We start from the raw sequence: 19,327 nt of genomic DNA, 5'->3' as shown, positions 1-19,327 counted from the left end.
TACTTTAAATGTGTTTTTGTATTTTATACCTCCATTCTCTAAATAACAAAACAAACAAACAAACCAAAAAACTAATAAAGTTTAAAAAAATGGTATTTATTCTCGAATGAAGGATTAATTTATGAAAATGACCCTATGGAGTCCAGATTAACCAACAAACGTTACCACAGGATGGTTTAAAAATGCCATTCAAAGTTGGATTGTCTTTGAAAATATACACGCCAGCATGACAAACAGCGTATGTCAGCATGCCTCAATGCACTCAGGGGATTAATAGGATCTGTACAGAAGAAAAATAAAATACAACCAACAGTGGTTCAATGGAAATGCTGTTCCATAGGACAGAAAGAGAATGAAACAGCACTCATCAATTTTTTGAAAAAGTTGAATATTTTGTCAATCTGTAAAAAATACTGTGTAATGATAGTCAAAATAGGTTGTGAGGATTTAGAATCTGATCTTACACAAATGTACACCCTGCAGTCAGCTGCATTGCTGTTCCTGATAGCACACACACGCACACAGTGAGGCAATCTTTCTAGACATGCTCAGACTACAGATGTGTAATTTACCATAATGTGACCTTCTTCATTTTTGTGAGCAAACACCACAGATACTGAATAAGTACCCTTGATCTACAAACTGTTTTCATCTTTCAGTAAACTTCACTTTTTCAGGAAAAAGGACTCTAATAGAGGAAAAGTACTCAAACGAGATCCACTTTTTTTTTTTTTAATCTTCAGTACAAGCAGAAATCATTCTGGTTTTATATCATTTTTGCTGTAATCCAGTAGGGATCACTACAAACACAGGGATGTAAGAAAAAAAGCTGCACAGATATAGAAAAGTTTCTATCCTTTCCATTTCCATGTTCAGAGCAAACATGAACTCACATTCCAGCAGCTCAATATTCTGCTGAAATTACTAACAGACCAAATTTTTACTGAAGGAAAATGAAACAAGGATTTCATCTTACCTGCTTGACGCACCGGAAACTCAACTTGATCTGATACTATGATTTGCAGTAGACTTGGAGCAAAATTGATGATTTTATAGGACTGAAATATATATAAAACACAGTTAGCAAATCATTGTTTAAAGAAGACTGTATTACCAGAAGCAGAATAACAAATAGAGGCAGGGGATTTTGTGGAGTTCTTTGACTTTCCTGATGAAGTGTGAAAGGTTTTAGCACATGGATTTACCCAAATCAGCAGCATTCTAAATAATTACTTGTAAAAGCTGAGCGTAAAGCAGCAGAGCAGAGAAATAAGTAATGTGACTTGGCTCTCTAATTGAAATTTGTGATAATGAATATTTAAATAATTCTGAGAATGTATAATGAGACTCAGCACAGATCTGTCCTTGAATTATTTAACTTAGCCTCGTAAGTCAAACAAGCCACGTATTTTTCAGCAACATTTTAATGGACTAGATGTATAGTGCACCATAAGAGAAAAATAAAAACTGGGTTTAAAAAAAAAAAAAAAAAAGGAATGATCATTTTTAATTAAAACCAAGTGTAGACAGATAATATTTCAAACCCCACAGCTTTCCTGGGAACTTAGTGAACGCTACATCAGCCATGCAGCTGAAGAATTTCAAAGAGAAAACAATGCTCACTGAACTTCTGAGCAAAGCATGCTAGGTTTAAAAGATGTGAAAACCTGATAGCATTATACTGCTGCCATTCACCAGGGGTCCTCCGATGTGAAGAACTGTTGACTCAGCATGGTGCAGCTACTGCTAAGCCTTGGAAACATCAGTAGTTAGCAGTAGGTCAGATCTTTCATCACTTGGATCTATGTGTTTGATGTTCAGAGCGACACTTCTTGGGGGCTAGATGACAGAAGCGCTCTTTATTTCACCTTGTATCTCGTTTCTTGCCAAGCAGAGTATGTCTGGCAGTCCTGTGGTTACCTCCAGAGCTGGGCTTTAAGCACACGTATGCTACCTCCTCCCACAGACTTAGCCTCATTCAAAAGCTGTGACACAAAGGGATGTGTTCTGCAGTTCATGTCCCCGATTCCTTGATCGAACATTTCCATAATGAGGTAAAATTACATAGCTTTCATGATACTTAAGAGTAACAGCAGCAGCAGAACTCTGTCTTTCAACTATTTTGCTAAATCACCTAACTTTATGACCCTCATTTCTCTCATGGTAATGACAGCGCAGTTCTAATCCACTCTGTGTTCAGAGACTCATTTGATGTTTGCGGAGCAGCCCGAGATCTCAGATAAAAGCAGCAAGGGCAAACCAAAAGCATACTCTCCCTTCCCTGTACACTTTAATTATCCATAAGCAACACTCGAGGTAAAGGAAAAGCAGTACCATGCAGGCCAAGAGCCCCACGTATCTATGAACACACTGAAACACCACCTTTCAGGGCCACCTGGCTGAAGCACCCCAAGTTCCCAAACCTTTCACAACAAATGCACTGGAGCCCCAAGGCCAGCCTTGTGTTGGCTGGCAGCCAGCAGCCAGCTGGGCCCAGAGCTGGCCCTCTCTGAGGTAAAGCAGCCCAGCTCCTCTTACACCCGTCAACTCAAACACTGCTCACTGGTGCTGCAGCAAACTCAGTCAGGAAAACCACGCACTGCTTGCAACATTTGGAACAGAGGACTTCCAGAAAGCTGCACGCAGCAATATTTCTCCTACACCAGCACATTCTCACTGGTTTGTTGTCGTGCTCACTGAGATCTTGGGACAGACCCATTCCCTCCCAGGCTCTAGAAATCATACGGGAGGTAACTGAAGACAGCAGGTGAAGCCGCAGGTGTTCTGTGAGCAGATGCAGAGCTGTCAGGTATGAGCTCAGTACAGGGAAGAGATGAGGCCATTTCCTCTTCTGCTGGGTGAGCACAGAACACCTCAGGTAGGCCGCAATAGCAAGATGCACAGTGGTGAGCAGCACGCCCTTCTCTGCTCCTCTGCAAGCAAGAAGGGCACTTCAAAAAGGCTTTTTGTCCTTCCAGCTGTAAAATCAAGCTACTACATCTTCATTTGCAAAGATGAACAGGTAGAAGACATGTTCATCTTTGAATATCCATGCAATAAACTGCTTGCAAAAATTATTTTAAGGCTTCCACGCATTTTATTTGAATGCTCAGCTATCTGGTTTACTAAGTTCCATTTTTCTTTGTGATGCACTTCAAATGCGTTACTTAGAAACCCCATCAGTATTCATCACATTGGGCATAATTTTGCCATTGCTATTAGTATTTGCTCTCATTTTTATACTGGCAGTCATGCACAGGTTGTTAAAACAAACTAGAACTTCAAAAGATACTTCCTTCTTTCCTTGACTACAAGCACAGGCATCGTTTTGGGAGATGAAAATGCACACGTATAAGAACCCCTACCCCACCTGCTTTCCTCTGCTACCAAATTCATCCAGTGTCAAACAGACCCTGTTTCCCACAGAACTTCATGCAAGCCAACTTCCTCACCAAATCAGTCTTCACTACAAATATCCAAGATTCCTCCCTCGACCGAGGCGCTCAATGCTGTGTTCACAAAGGCCCAAAGATCTCTGCACGCTATGGCAGCCAACTCATATCCTCACATTTCTTTCTCTTCTTCCAGCACTGCTTCTCAGTTCCCAACAAAGCCGAATTCTGCAACTCCTCAATATATGTAAACAAGCACTTATATTCCTGCAATTTCATTCGTCCCCTTGTCACAAGTCAAAGGACTGTATGGCAGCAGATTGAGTCGGTGAAGATGAAAGTTTAAGAACTGTACTGGTAATCCTATCCAAATGGGAGTAAGTTGGAGGTGACTGTGCATGCTCACGTATCCAGACAATAACATTCCACAGCATTCCAAGAACTGGTACACAAAAGCAGTATTTAACTATCAAAATCCCTTAGGTCCATGAGACAGACCTAGAAAGGATAATATATACCACAGATATCAAAGAAGGGCATTATGAGCAAGATGGTGTGTGGAAACTGAGCATCTTTCTCTGCTATGGAAATCAACTGTTCTAAGAAAACTGCACGGTCGACAAATATGATTCTGAAGCACAGGCCAATCACAGTGTGACAGAACTGAAGAAAACCATTGAAAAATGAAAGAAAAGGAGGGAGATGGAGAAATGTGTACATTTAAGAGAAACAACAGGCTAATGGGGAAATGACAGCAGTTACAAGATGGAGATTACTGACCTGACTGGTCAGTAATCCCTGCTACAGTTTATCAAGAACCACATTTAGACAATTGCCACACTTATATTTGTGTACAGGTCACTGAGGGAAATGAAGTTCGTTCATGACTCAGAGTTAGCAGAGGAGAACGATTAGAAATAGCCTACAAAGAACTGAATTATCTTTGGAACTGCTGCAACAAAAATGGAATGGAGTAATAGGACAAAGTACATGGAAGTACATTAAACAGGAATTTCTCCTAAAACCTTGTGGCTCGTTAGTGAGGAACGAGATAACAGGACCCTGCTTTATTACATGATAAGAGATAATGTAAGTGCTGAACATGAAGAAGATAATTGTGGCTTTAGGATATATAAAGCAAGGTATTAATGGTGTTGAGCATGAGATATTCTGACATGCTGCTAACACAGATGACCAGATTGCACAAGAAAGATTTACTTCAAAGATAAATGCAGAGAAGAGCCTTCCTCTCTTGCTATTAAATTTCAAAAATGCAGTTTTATGATAATGCAAAGGAAATACAGTTTGAGGCCAGGAAAACAAGCTGGTGGAGATCAGCCTCTAACAGTACGTCAGGGTGAGTACGAAGAAGTCTCTCCTAGTTAAGAAGTAAGATTGGTATGGATCGATCTAAATGGACCGTAAATTAGTTTAGGATGGAAACTGACATTTGTCTCTAGCTGCTGGAGGAAAAGAGTTGACAAACAGCCTTCCAATAAAGATAATAAGGACAAGAAAAAGAAATAGTAACTTTAAATGGAGTATTGATTCCATTTCTGAAAGCAATTAGATGATAATCCAGAAAGCAGAAAGCAACAGCACTGATTTTTCTCCCTCTTTACTCATGTGCAAGAACTTAAAGAACAGAAAGAAACATTTTCAGACATCTTGGCACTCCTTACAGATTCATAAGTTTTCATCAACTTTAACTCCATCACATACATATTGTACAAGGCAAGCAGATGATGGAGTAGAGCCACTGTGAGGTTATTGCTAAAGGACTCTGTGTCAGTACAAGCACCAAGTGCATACAAAGAGGAACAGTATTGCTGGAATGGCTCCAGCTCTGTACGAAGCACAAGTCACTGCCTGGATTCAAGCTTGAAAGCACTGCATGCTACAGACAGGACAGCACAGGGGATGTTTCACCCCAGTATCCTCTACTGCTTATCAGGAGCAGCAGCACTGCAGCTGTTGAACAGAAGTGAAGGTGACCCCCGTTCTCTTAGAAAAGCACTGTATTACCACTCCAATCACTCGATGATGGAGCATTTTTTGTTCTGCTGCTTGACTGGTTTCTTTGCTAGAGCAAGATAAAAGCTGGAGCAGCATGTGGATGCCAGCTCATGCAGCTCACAGCACCATGTCAACGCTGACATTACATGCGTGGAAGTCTGACATGTAGCTTTGAAGTCTTGCTTCAAAAGCACTGAAAGGTTTCAAGATGTCAAAGGCCAGTGTTAGCGAACTCTTCAAGAACACTTTTTGTTTCAAAGATTTGTAACAGAAGCAAAAGCCCAGTGTGTTGTATCACTCACATACATCATGCTTTGTTTAAAGATGGGAAGCCTGCACAGCAATAAGCACATCTTCACTTCAAGGTTACTTCTTTACAATCAAAGAGAGAAATCCGTCAGCACGGCATTGCCACTATTCCGCTCTGCTCTGCGCTATGCGCCTCACCTCGAGCACTGGGTGTGATTTGGGGCACAGCAGCACAGAAAGGACATAAATGGCCTCAAGTTGTTGCCAAGGTAAGTTTAGGTTGGACGTTAGGAAACACTTCTTTACAGAAAGGGTGGTTAAACATTGCAATAGACTCCCCAGGGGGTGGTTGAGTCACTGTCCCTGGATGTGTTTAAGAGCTGTTTGGATGTGGTGCTCGGAGATACAATTTAGCAGAGAGTTGTTAGAGCTAGGGTACTATGGTTAGGCTGCGGTTGGACTTGATGATCCTTGAGGTCCCTTCCAACCTCAGTAATTCTGTGATTCTAAAACTATGAGAGAGTGTCCACAGGGAGGTTATGAAGGTGGGTAAGAATCTGGAGGGCAAGGTGTGTGAGGAGCGGCTGAGGGCCCTGGGTGTGCTCAGCCCAGAGCAGAGGAGCTGAGGGGAGGCCTGATAGCAGCTGCAGCTCCTCACAGGGAGCGGAGGGCAGCGCTGAGCTCTGCTCTGTGTGACAGCGACAGGGCCCGAGGGGACGGCATGGAGCTGTGTCAGGGGAGGGCAGCTGGGGGTGAGGGACAGGTCTGCACCACAGGGCGGTGGGCATGGAACGGGATGCACAGGGCATGGGCATGGCCCCGAGTGTCAGAGGTCAAGGGGTATTTGGACACCGCTCTCAGGCAGAGGGCTTGGGTTTTGAGTGGTGCTGTGTGGAGCCAGAGGTTGGGCTCAGTTGTCCTTGTGGGTCCCTTCCAATTCAGGATATTCCGTGATTCTGTTTCAAATAAAACTCTGTACTTCAGCCTGTTCTTGATAAATGCACTTGCAATCTTGAAACTGGAACCTAGGAATTTTGTGAGAATTGCATTACCCATCATTTGAAATTCAAACAGTTAAAGGCCACAATCTCAGAACTCATTCTAACTTTCCCTGAGCTCTGCAGCAATCGGTGGTGACAGCAGTGGCAGTGTGGGCAGCAGGACCTGGGGACCCCAACAGACTTTGCTCTGACACCCACAACCCTTCCTGCCCTACTCATCCTGGTGCAACAACCTGCCAGCAAATATTCACATCCCTCTCAGGGATTAAAAAAAAAAAAAAGAAAAAAAAAAAAAGAAAGAAAGCACTGATGTGTTGTTGAAGTAACCATGCCAAACGAACAGGAGAAAAGTTTTGCATGTTATCCATCTCTCCAGAAGCGTTCTCAGTGCCCTGCACTTAATCCATCCGTTTGCTGTGAGCCCTCGCCGGCAGGGATTAGCCGTACCCGGCTCGAAAGGAGCTTTCCGCTACCCAAATAGCGAACCGAGCCGGAAGGGCAGCCCCGATACGGCAACAACCTGACAACCCGCCCTCACGGCGTGGCATCTACCGCACGGCCGCGACCCAGGGCTCTTTAATAGGCCGGATCGGGCGTCGTACCGCAGCACTCGGCTCGCAGCACCGCTGACGCCCGAGCGAAGCCGCGGCCAGCACTCCGACGCCACGCACGGCGCCGTCGCACCGAACGCGGGATGTTGCCATAACTAACCAAAGTTTAATTTAGCGCCGCTGAGCGGGGCTAAGTGGGTCCGTCAGGGCGAGGGACGCCGGCGGGACGCGGGCAGGGCCCCCGCTCGCAGTCCGGCAGCCGCGGCCCCAACCGCCGCCCCGCGCCGCTCCCGCTCCCGCCCGCGCCCCGCCGCCCCCCGCCCGCGCGGCGCAGGGGAGGGCCGGAGTGCGGAAGAGGGGGCGCCTCGACCCCCCGCCCCTGCCGGCCGGGCCGGGAGACCCCGTGCGGTGCGGCCGGGCGGGGCGGGCCTACCGCCGGCCGCCCGCCGGCCGCGTCCGCCCCCCTCACCTGATTGAGTTCGTTCTCGGCTGCGATGCGCAGCTTGGGGTCGATGGTGCCCTTCAGCGCCTGGATGATCCTGTTGGGGTCCATCTCGGCACGCTGCGGTCCCCCGGCCGGCAGGCCGCGCTCCGCCGGGGGCAGGAGGAGGGAGCGGAGCCGCCGCCGCCGCCGCCCCCCCGCGCCGCGACCGCGAGCTCGTGTCCCCCACCCCCCGGTCCCTCTCCAGAGCCATTCACCGGTTTGCGACAGCTGTGTATCGGGAAGCGGGCGCTGCTTTACGGCCGCGGCGCCTCCTTCTGGCTCGGCGCGGAGGCCGCCATGCTGTACGGACGGCAGGGGGCCGTGGGGGCGGCCATGTTGCGGTACGGCCAGCAGCGCGCCCAGCCCGCCGCCGCGTCCCCTCAGCTCGGGCTGCTGCCTGGGGAGCTTCACTGCCTCATCGTTCCAGCATTTCGCTGAGCTGCCACAAGGAACTGTGGAAATTCACTCGGTCCGGACTAAAATCTAATGTCCGTGCCTCACCTGCCTTGAATAGCGTAGTTTAGGAAACTGCAAAAGGTAAGCAGATGGAATTGAGGTGGTATCAGACTTACGTAGGAAATATAAGAATAGGAAGGTAGCAGAAGAATCACCATCTCCATTTGTATGCTTTAATGAGACCTTATCATCATCCTCACGTATTTAAAGTGCATTACTTCATTTAGTTATGCAAGCAACTCTCTGACTGACTACAGAGAAAGAAAATCTGGGCTAATACAGATATTACTGCAGTTACAAAGCTTAAAACTATGAGGTGTTGTATAGCCGTTCATTGTGTCTTATGGTCATATCCACCATCAAGCCACAGTGTAATCAATAGATTTCATGTTTTTCTCATCTTAGCACTTCTTCCTAAGACTGTGTACACTTTTAGTTACAAACTTAAAAGTTTTACGTAGACAACCAGCTTTGAAGCTGAGATGTCTCTTACCTGTTTACTTCAGATCTTAAATATATGCAAAAGCTTTGCTCAGTCTGCTGGTAAGGTTAGAGTCAAACATGATCGCCTTAGTCATCCTGTTGTCCAGACCAGTTCAACTGGAGCATTAGGAAACAACATACACTTTATATAGTCACAGTGACCATGTCTGAGGTTGCCAAAGGCAAAGCTTTTAGGTATTGGGATCACGTTCTTAAAAAAAAAAGTGAAAAATCCATAGTGCAAGTACATACAGTAAGGCCAAGTATGACAAACTACATGCCAAATAAAGACCCGGTCCTAAGGCAACTGTAATGCAAGGGATACCTTTCTATGTGCACAGTAGGGTTAATTTCCTAGCCCCCTAGTAAGATAGCATGAAAAACAAGGGACTCAGTGCTCAAGATGCCTAAAAACCCAGAGCTACAAGATTACAAAAGCAGTGAAGTCTGAGTTTGGCTGCAGGTGCCTACTACTGCAAACAAATTTATCCTAGCACTTCAATTTACCAACTAAATTCTCATAAGGAGAATTGACAAAGTCAGGAGTTAAAGAAACTAAATATCTTACGTAGTCCTGCCTCTGATCCTTCATTGATCACATTCAATAAAGTCAGAGCATGTACACTTAAAAATATAAAATACATTTACTACTCAATAGGTACAGCTTGACATTTGTCATATCCAGGTTCCTGAAGCTTTACCCCAAACTTTTTAGAACTTACCACAGAAGTTAAATCAAGACTATTACTACCATCTAAGTAGATGTATGAAAAAGAAATCTAGACTTGGAATAAAATCAAGGTCTTCATGACAGTAACTTTGTGGAATCATGCCAGATGACTCATTTTGGGATCCATGGGGCAGCAGGAGGAAAGACATTTTGAAACCAGTTACTAAAAAACAGCAGTGTTATACCAGGTCTGACTTCTACTCCATTATCAGTTTTTACTTGTAAATGAAGCAGTTAGCTGAACTGCTTTTAAAGCACTTTGGGTTCATCCTTAGATGTACCAGTCTCTTCACTAGCTCTCTCACTGGAATACTTAAGTACACCTACTGCTGGGACTACAGAAGCTCTTAAAAGTAGAAAAAACTAGATTTTTAGCTCTTACAAGTTCAGACTTGTCAAATACTAAAAAGCATTTTTCATGTTTAAAATGACATGAAGCTTGGATAAGAACTTCCATCACTTTCCAGTTTCTAGGCCATGAGATTGCTGAAGATATTCATACACCTCCTTTAGCTGTAAGAAATGTTTAATAAATGCCTCCTAGCACTTGTATACAGGTTTGATTTAGGATGCAAAGAGCAGGCTTCAACTACAAACACCAGCTTCCTCAGCAGTGTTCTGAAAGGAAGAAAAGCAGCTTGCAATGCAAGTTAAACTCATGTGAGAGGGAAGCTGTACAGGTTTGGACTCCATAAGAGTCACTTGTAGCTTAAGATATATTACATCTGAATGAATGCAGCATAAGTGTGAGCAAGTCCTTCAGTGACTGTTTTGAGGTTTAAGAATTTCAGCTAGCTGCTACTTCAGTAGCAAAAGCCGATAGAACATGCATTTAAAGTAGTCCAAGTAAACCATGTAGTTTCATTTCAATTTTACAGAAAGGTCAAGAAATTAGAAGTAGCTATGCAACTTCTTGCATTCACTTCAATTGAGAAAGCAGTGAAGAAACAAATAACCAAGTAATCCCATTTAAACTAGTTTACCGCCTGAATTACTGAAACCTGAAGCTAAGTTCTATATGGAGTATGAACATGCACATACAGCCCAAACAAAGAATAACTAGCCTGATATTTTAAAAATAAAGACCACTAGCAAGATTAATACTAAAATGCATATTAACTTGTTTTATTGAGGCACAACAAGGCATTGTGAATAGCCCATACTTGAGGCAATCAATAGTGTAGTAAGCTGGACATTAATACAGTTTAGGGTAAGTGCAAACAATATACATTCACAGCTTTACTAGCAAGGCTACATCACAACTGATAAAGTGCCAAATTAGTGCTGATTCAGTACCCCAACTCCATGATTTCACCTTGCACAACAGGACCATCATTTCCCCCAATAATGGAACCACATCTTCTATAAAGTCAGTAGTAAGTGCAAAGCTAGTCCCATCCCCCCCTCCACCAAGGTGTTTGGAGCAGCTTTTTTGTAAACATTGCACTGTATTTTAGTCCTGATAAAGGAGGTATCCCGAAAAAGTAGAGTATTTCCAGCTACTTCCATAAATGGCTCCCCGATGCAGACGCAACCAGATCTGATCTCCCTGGAACAGCTGCAGGACTGCATGGTTACTGGCTGTTTCATGATCAGGAGCCCCATCATTTGCATATGCTGACACTAGGACCTCTTCATTCTTCATGAGGTTCACATACAGGGGAACATTTACAGCCAGCTTCAGCATGTGGAAGATAAAGACATAAGTACCATTCACTGGACAATTGAATCTACCAAGCTGGATGTCAAATGTTTCTCCAAGGTTGTTCAGCAATAGATCAAACACAATTGGCTGGTCTAGAGTTCCAGGGGCCAGGTTTGATGTTCTAGCTGCAGAGAAGGCAACTCTCATCTGCTGCGGGAGGGGGTAGACGTGCACTGGTAGTATAGTGGCAGCTTGGCTTGTCACTGGCATATCAACAGGTGTGATGCTGCGAGAGTCTCCCTGCCCAGAGTCTCCGCTGTTAAAGGTTTCATTGTCTCGTTCTGGACTGCTCACCTGAGAAGAATCACTCCACCCTGCTGTTAAAGATCATTAGCAATGATAAGTATTATAACAGAAGGGTACCTTAAACCTGCAAGCTTGTTCTTTAGCAGAAAATCTGTTTTGTAACACATTTGTTTCAGCTACAGGAATTTGTCAAAGGACGCCAGTGAGGACAGAACTTTGAAGATGTTTCAGATTGCATTCAGCAAGATGGACCATAATTCAACTACAAACAGTGACTTCTCACACTTCTAAATAGGAGAGGCAGTGACTTGCAATAGCTTTTTAGCTGTAGCATTTGCACAGCTAAAAATTACCGTACCTCATCATAAAACAGTATGTGCTGATTGAGTGGAAATAAAAAACAAGTTCTGGAAAAACTCTGCAGAATCACTAAAAGACACAATTATTTGGACACCTTGAAGGCCTGAAGCTGCATCTAATGTTTCCTCAGTACTGTTCTTCTGGAGATGTATTCTTGTCACGTCAAGCCGTATCTACTTGTCATGTTAAAATATTACAAGTCTGAAAAACTAGGATAGCTTTTCAGCTTTCTGCACCCTACTGCCTGAAATAATGCTTATCTGTTCAAACATCCGAGTTAACAGGACCTAGTTTCAGTCTGGAATGAAAGCATTAATAGAACAAATTTAAAGCAGCTGCTATCAAGTTAAGCCATTGTTGCTTTGCTGGAAATGAATACCTTGACATATCTAATAAGACTAAGGTATCAGCAGCAACTTTACTTAACACTAACAGGTAAATCTGTAAACACCACTCATCACTATCACATTCTGATTTTTCCCTGAATCAGAATTGAGCCCCCCCCGCAAGTTGAGGCAAACTACTTTATCCTGAAACAGTTGCTATTATATCCAAAATATCCCCTTTTTCTTCTAAGTAGTAATTTACAATGAAGATTCTATTCACTTTTTACCTATAACACTAAGTCCAGGAGGAAAACTATATACAAGATTAAATCATCTCATAGCTTTTCAAAAAGCGTTCTATACAACACAAGCTTTGCATATCCAAGCATGAATTTCTTCACCAGTTCCATGCTGGAGTACAAAGTCAAAAGCTGTATTCATGAAACAACTATTTCCTGTAGAAAAGCACTCTTACAAAGTTTCTGGGATCTGATAGCTCAAAGAGAGACCATACAACTAAGTGAAGATGCCAAATGTGACAGTGGTACCATTCTGCATGTATTTTAGTCAATTTTATTCATAAAGTTCAGTAAGGTATCACTATATCAGAACTCTGACATAGGAAAATTGAGAATGGTAAAATGAAGTCCGTTGCTATGCAATGCTGACTGCTTAAGAGTAGCACTTACACTTCCATTTAACTTGGCTAATTTATACTAAGCTGTATCTGTCTGATAAGTGACAATACTCATTGTTTACACTAACATTCCACTGCAGCAAACAGATGCATCCCTGGGAATCTGATGTTGGCCTTACCTCTTGAATTTGCTCGTGGACCACTAGTTATTCCACCTCGTTTATAGCACTGCTGGTAATTAACATCCTAAAGAAAACAGAAGATAATGATCAGCAAATCTGAAAACAAATGAAGCTATGAAATAACTGTGCAACATACAAGTAATTCAGGCTCTGAACTATACATTTTGATTCTGAACTCCACCACTGTCAATTAACAGCCTTATTTATGGAAAATTTACTTACATATTTACTTAAGTGAAGTTAAAAAGTTTTGTTGTACTTTTACCTTAAATCTCAAGCCTATTCTGGGTCAGTATAGAAGAAATTTCATTTCAAAGCTGAATACACACCCTTCCCCATCACTAAACAGGATTTTTATTTTTTTTTTTAAGAAAAAACACTGCAGACACAACCTGAAAGTTTACAGCTTAACCTGAACCTGAAGTGTTTAATTCAGTTGCCTTCATCATAATTTGAACCACAAAGGATTAAGCTTACTTTAACACTCCACAGGAAACTGGCTCAGTAAGAGACACATTGCATAGACTTGGACATGTCTATCAGAGAAGTGAGTTTCATGCAGATAGTGAGTGTTGGAGGAGCTTTACATCATATACAAAGATTATCTTTAGACTTCACTTTAAACCCCCTCCCAAACAGACAACAACTAATTTCCATCAGCACAGATTGGTCAGGTATGTTTCAAGTTTTACTGAGATAGTATATATAGCAGAAGATGTCTCTCCAAGTTCAAGTACTTCTGCAAAAAGATAAGAGCACTCAAAGGCTGATAGAAACAGGCATGGCAAAACTTGTTTAAATGAGATACCTAGACATAATGAAGATCTTATGCAGAGGTGTATTAAGTCAGTGAACTTCCCCTTCAAAACTAATCAGGTGTCTTCAAAAGACAGCCTAGCAACTTCTAGAAGGCAGTTGTTCCTTAACCACCCCAACAGTAGTAACCTAGATGTCTTATAACACCAAGAAAAGACTTATGCAGTATGATGCTGAGTGTCAAATTAAGACCTTGAGCACCTCTTCTCACTTCTGAAAGTCAGTAGTACAAGCCAATAGTTTAGATACTGATAGATTTGTATCCTTCTACTTCTCTCCCCCTTATTTTTACAGTTTGGCAGGTTAAGTTCCGAAGTAATAAACAGGAAGCATGGCACAGCAGGAAACTGAGAACTGCAGAACTCTCTAAACTCACAGCAGTGACAACATACCACCCCTCCTCAAATCAGGGAACTTTCATCCTTGCCTCCCACCCTCAGAGAAAGCTTAGGGATTACTTGTCTCTAACATATGCTAGTTTGATATCTGGAACATGCTTCATTGGATATGTTTCAAGACTTAGAGCTACCCTGAGCAGAAATTTACCTCTTAAGACCATTTACTCACCTTGAACAAGTCAAAAAACACTGATAAAGATATACTTAAACCTACTGGAAATGCTTGACTTCACAAGTTTCATCTTTCTTCTTCTCACTGTTCACTTTTCTGAATAGTGAAACTTCCTTTACTTCCTTTTTTTTTTTACCCGGAGTTTGACAACAGACTATCCTCAAACTAACCGAACTCCCCTAATCCAGCTATGCTCTACTACCACTACAGAACATGAAACTAGCCATTCTTGGTTATGATCTACTGCATGCCTTCAAGTGCATCAACCTTTGAGAAACCTGCCCTCACTCAAACCAAAGCATCCAAATGTCAAGTTCACAAAGGCTGGTTTCTACTAGGATTTCCTGCTACCCCACAAATACATTCAAGATCCAATCACAATCCAGATCTGTTATTAATGAATCGCTCTAGCCACGAGCAAATGTGAAGTTTGCTTAGCCTCATTCTGTGTCAAGCTATTCAAGAGCTCATACACATTACAGAGGTACTGAGTACTAACTTGAAAATCATAACAAGATGGGCATATTGACATTTCTTACCATCTGATTGTATTTCAGAGATTTAATTCTGACTACAATCAGCCAGCCCCAAATATGAGCTTTCTTCCTATTTCAACTGCTTTGTATTGTCCCAAAAGAGTTTGTCTAGAAAACAAAACAAACTCTAGCTTGTAAGGAATTGTTTACCTGCTAGGACAGTGAAAAGCTACAATATTAGAAGACTCCTTTGTAGTTCTTAAGAAGGCTAATGAAAACAAAGTCAATACTTACTCTCTGAGAATATGGCATTCCAGCATAATCTCTAGCAGGGAACTGCAGCTGGCCATAGGTGCCATTAGTTATTGAAGGTGACCCTCTGTAAGCATCAAAACCTGCTCAAAGAGTGATTATTCATTATTAACCATTTAGTTTACACGATGAGTCCCGAGAACAACTAAAACTCCCTTTAAACAATTAGCATGTGTATCAAGTCATGCACTTACACCTCCATTCTTCATTTCAGAAATCAGAGCATCACAACTCTTAACAAGAGCTCACTCCTTTTGCTATTAGAAATGCATAGCTATGACATTTTACTACAGTTATATTTAGCCTCTTTAGCTATTAGACTAAATAACAAAGAGGACCTTAAACAATAACGGGGACCTGCAAGCAATTTAGTACAACACACTTCCAAATAAACCTTTACTGCTGGCAAGTTCAGACTTTTCTTTTTAAAGAAAACATACTCCTAGAAGTTAGGAAGAAGTCTCAGTCCATTAACTGAAACAACCTGTATTTCAGACTAAGCATGCTTCCACTTCAAAGTTAAGAGGCTGCCGCTACCAGAAACTTTGATAAGTAAGTAGAAACTAATCGTGACACTCCAAATAGCAGCAGCACTGTATAGACCAAACAATCCTTCTCTTAAAATCCTTCAGTTTCTTATTAATCCAGAAGGGTTCTCCATTACTGGAACTTCTTCTGTTATCCCAGTTTCTGCTTGCAACATATAAAAAGCCAGCAGTGTTGAACAAGTAGTATCAGTATCATCTGAAAAGAAAATACCTGCCCAGAATGTTAGCAAGTGGCAGAATCCAGACGAAAAAAAGCAAGGGAGGGAAGAAATTTAGAAGAGTAGATGATAATTTACTAACGTTGAGCACTTTCATAATTCAACTATGCTCTTGCTAGTTCACATGCCAGCCAAAGTACAGGGACTCAAAAAAGCCTCAGAATTTAAGCAAATTCATTCTACAGGAAGACCCTAATTTCTGCACATGGTTCTTAAAATACTGCAATGTTTCACATAGAACCTAAATTAAATACTATGCATTAAAACAATGTTCTACGAGGTAACAGAAGATTTAAGGAAGTAGTAAACAAAGACATACCTTTGTATCCACCAGGGGAACGATATGAATTGGTCAGAGACCTTCCACCTCTAGCAGATCCTCTGACAGACCCACGACTGTTAAGGTAAGGCTGAGGGGGTCTGGGAATAACATTTGTCTGTGCTGGATAAAAGGCAAGGCTACCATTGCTAACAGAAACAGCTCCATCAGGTTGATAATTCACTCCTTAAAACAAAAGACATGGGTGAAAAAAATTAGCTGCAATAGCTTAACACACGTAGAAGCAAATGCAGCATTAGGAAGTTAACCAGATTAAGCTGCTCAGTGTATCCTGCTCTTGTCCTTTCTTTACTCTGAATAAGGAAGTTCCTTCCATTTGTTGTGTAGAGTGTAATCATTGTTATGAAGCATATTGTAGACACAGCCCAGGCTGTCAGTGCAAGCCTCAAGTATTCAAGAACATCAGTTCCGCCCTGTTAAAGTTTGCTAGCAGCATCAGGAAGATAACCACATTAGAATAAAAACTACACTCAACTAAAAATCTTCACTTCGAGTCGACACTGTTCTACTGGCAGAAAGTCCTCAGTGTTCAATGATTAACTAGATCACACCTCAGTGTTGACATCCTTTAGTATGATGAAAAATTCATTGCTATCTAGATGAGATAAGACAACTGTAGAGAGCTGCAACTGCAGCTTGGTCCTGTCTTGAGACACTCTTACACATGGTATTAAGCAGTTTCATCTCAAGCAACAGGTATTGTTTTGAAGAATACTTTTCACTCAGAAGATGGTTAAATGGTTAGCCTTAAGTACAGATCCTGCAACCATGAATGGGTTCCATAAATCTATGCTCTAAATTAATCCAAAAACAGATTAAAATGGGTCAGTCCAAGTAGAGGGTCTCTAATCTTTCTGAAGCTCCTGCAGAGCCACTGCACAAAAATAATCAAATATGGTGTTTCACCAGAAAGCTGTGCAGATGGCTACAGATCACCTCCTGTAGTCTGTGATGACAAGGAACATTTGAGCTAAATAAGCTTTTTCCTAGCTGCTGTACTTACTGTTCTTTGGAGTTCTTAACCTTAGAATGTCTTACTGACTTCACAAACTATCAGCCTCAAACAATTCCTACAACAGTCCTCTGGCAGACAATACTCACTGACCTTGAGTCATTGATTAAATAACTTGAAATCCAGATTCCTACTTGTCATCTCTCACCCTGGAAACTGTTCTAGGCAAATTTAGAGACTCAATTCATTGCAAATCCTTAGCAGCAGCTCCATATATTCATCTGGTATCAGCACGTGAATGTCAAGCATATCAGTTTTGTTCAATAAAGGCAGCTCAGGACTCTACTTATCAGAAATACTATCAACTAAATTGCAGCTGATATAACCCTGATGTTAACAGTTGCTACATAACATTGGTTAAGAATTCCACTGACTTAAACTGAATATACTCACAGTACATTAACAAATAAATATATATCTAAAGTAGTTTTACCCAAGGAACTTTTATAACCTGAGGAATTTTAATAACCGTTTGAAATGCAGACAAGTACAGTTCTCACCTGAAGAGAGAGATTCTTGTGAAAGAGAGGTTTGTTCTGCAACATGAGAAGATTGCAACTGGCTCTGAGGAGGAGTCTGTGTACTTGCTGTAGAGAAACTCTGGTTATATCCCGTTGAATATGAAGAATCCTCTTTAACTTCCTGGTCTTTACGTGGAGGCAGAGGTGCATTCACTTTAAATACCTGTAACAGTTCAAGAGCACGCTTAACACTACCAGCCAAAATGTCTGCCTAATGCCACCATTCTGCTATACTAGCTGTAGTTTAAATCACAGTACCTTAATCAGTTCCTAGAACACCAATCATTTCATAGAATTGAGATCACGGTGTTGGTGATCATCCTTTGAACTCACAGTAAGCTTGCTGAATGCAGTCTTGCATGCTTGGCAATCAGCCAAAAGTAGCAGCTTAACTGAACCCAGCTACCTTATTTCAGCAGCAGCTACCATAGAGTAAAGTTAGTTTGCTTCCAGTTGAAATGTTACAGTGATGGAATCTTCAGATGTGCATGGCACTCTGGTAGCACAAAGAAGAAAATCTAAAAGAAAATCGAGGATGTCATACAGCCAAGCTGTATGATGATCCACATCCTGGACTACTTGTAGCAAGCAGTCTCTTATCAGTGAGGGTCTCAAGGAATTCTAAGGGAATTGCACCACAGACAGCATATGCCTTTAAGCCCGATGGGCCAATGGCATCAATAGGGTGTTCAAATGTTTAAGAGTATGTAATCAACTGAGACTTTATTACTGTCTTATTACTGCATCACTTTGATGAGGAAGTATCTGAATTCTGCTTACCTACTGAAATCCAATAGCTATTTCCCTGTTAATGACAATGGAAGCAATGGCAGGAAGAATGCATTATCAAGTTCAAGAGTACCACCACTACAAGAGGAATTGAGATCCCAGCAATTTTATGAACCAAAAGAGCTAAGAAGTCTTGCATACTTAATATCTCAAGACACCACAGCATTAATTTAAGTGAACGTGCAGCGGTAACATTTTATACTAAAAAGCATTCTGAACACAGATCTTAGGCACAGATATAATTAGAACAGTTAAGATCAAGACTCCATATTTGTTTTGTAACAGACACTTATCTTACAGGACCAGTCCCCCAATAAGACTTTGGCTCTTCAACCATAGCATGCTGGTTTTTTTTTAAACTTTCATGAATAATATAATTACATAGTAGCTTAATTTCAATAGATTGAGTTTAGAACAACCTTCCCACCACCACTTGTGGTATATTACATTAACATTTTTTACATCTAGGGAAGGTTACATCTAGGGAAGGTTCTACTGGAATCATTTCTACTAATACAGCAAGCCAAGAAAGAAACATTATGGTAGTGATAAGAACAAACCAAAATGTAAGGTGTTTTAGCTATACCTAAAGTTCTTGTGCTTTGAAAAGCTATTAGCTTCTTCTATCCCCCCCACCATAACTGTCCAACAAGCTGTAGAACTGCACAGGTACATTTGTTGAAATGGAAAGTCTCAGGTAGTCACTTCTTAAGTTTGCTTTTGAGCAAGAATGTTAACTGAAAGTCTCTGCCATCTTCTGAAAAAGGGATCAGAGGAATAAACAAGCCTAAGTACAGAGAAGGAAGCATTAATCCCTAAATAGAGACCCTTCCTCTATGTTCCTCAAAGGACTTACATCCCAAATTGCTGGACAGTAACAGTGTTAGCAATGTTTGTGACATTAGTA

At 41.8% G+C, this 19,327-nt stretch overlaps 2 protein-coding genes across 9 annotated transcripts in view; both read right to left on the bottom strand.

Moving 5' to 3' along the window:
* The window catches only part of IPO8 (importin 8), a 43,127-nt gene extending 35,121 nt beyond the window's left edge, over positions 1 to 8,006 (bottom strand). Inside the window, exons 1-2 of one of the 2 annotated variants that reach the window (XM_031589843.2) lie at positions 7,679 to 8,006; positions 977 to 1,058 (exon numbers count right to left, since the gene is read on the bottom strand). In XM_031589843.2, coding sequence (XP_031445703.1) covers positions 977 to 1,058; positions 7,679 to 7,762 — 166 coding nt within the window. In that variant the 5' untranslated portion in view covers positions 7,763 to 8,006. Of the gene's footprint in view, positions 1 to 976; positions 1,059 to 7,369; positions 7,468 to 7,678 lie in introns of those variants that run through there. The other variant, XM_031589842.2, reaches the window with a different exon arrangement.
* A 2,457-nt stretch (positions 8,007 to 10,463) lies between these two features.
* CAPRIN2 (caprin family member 2) overlaps positions 10,464 to 19,327 on the bottom strand; it is a 31,907-nt gene continuing 23,043 nt past the window's right edge. For all 7 annotated transcript variants that reach the window (XM_031589838.2, XM_090144841.1, XM_090144858.1 and 4 more), the window contains 5 exons: positions 17,611 to 17,794; positions 16,078 to 16,263; positions 14,975 to 15,075; positions 12,816 to 12,882; positions 10,464 to 11,384 (listed from right to left, as the gene is read on the bottom strand). In XM_031589838.2, coding sequence (XP_031445698.2) covers positions 10,816 to 11,384; positions 12,816 to 12,882; positions 14,975 to 15,075; positions 16,078 to 16,263; positions 17,611 to 17,794 — 1,107 coding nt within the window. In that variant the 3' untranslated portion in view covers positions 10,464 to 10,815. The remainder of the gene's footprint in view (positions 11,385 to 12,815; positions 12,883 to 14,974; positions 15,076 to 16,077; positions 16,264 to 17,610; positions 17,795 to 19,327) is intronic.

Source organism: Phasianus colchicus, chromosome 1 (assembly GCF_987193195.1).
Source record: "Phasianus colchicus chromosome 1, bPhaCol1.hap1.1, whole genome shotgun sequence".
NCBI lineage: Eukaryota > Metazoa > Chordata > Aves > Galliformes > Phasianidae > Phasianus > Phasianus colchicus.
The sequence above is the reverse complement of the archived record's forward strand: the minus strand, read 5'-3'. Positions and strand labels throughout refer to the sequence as shown.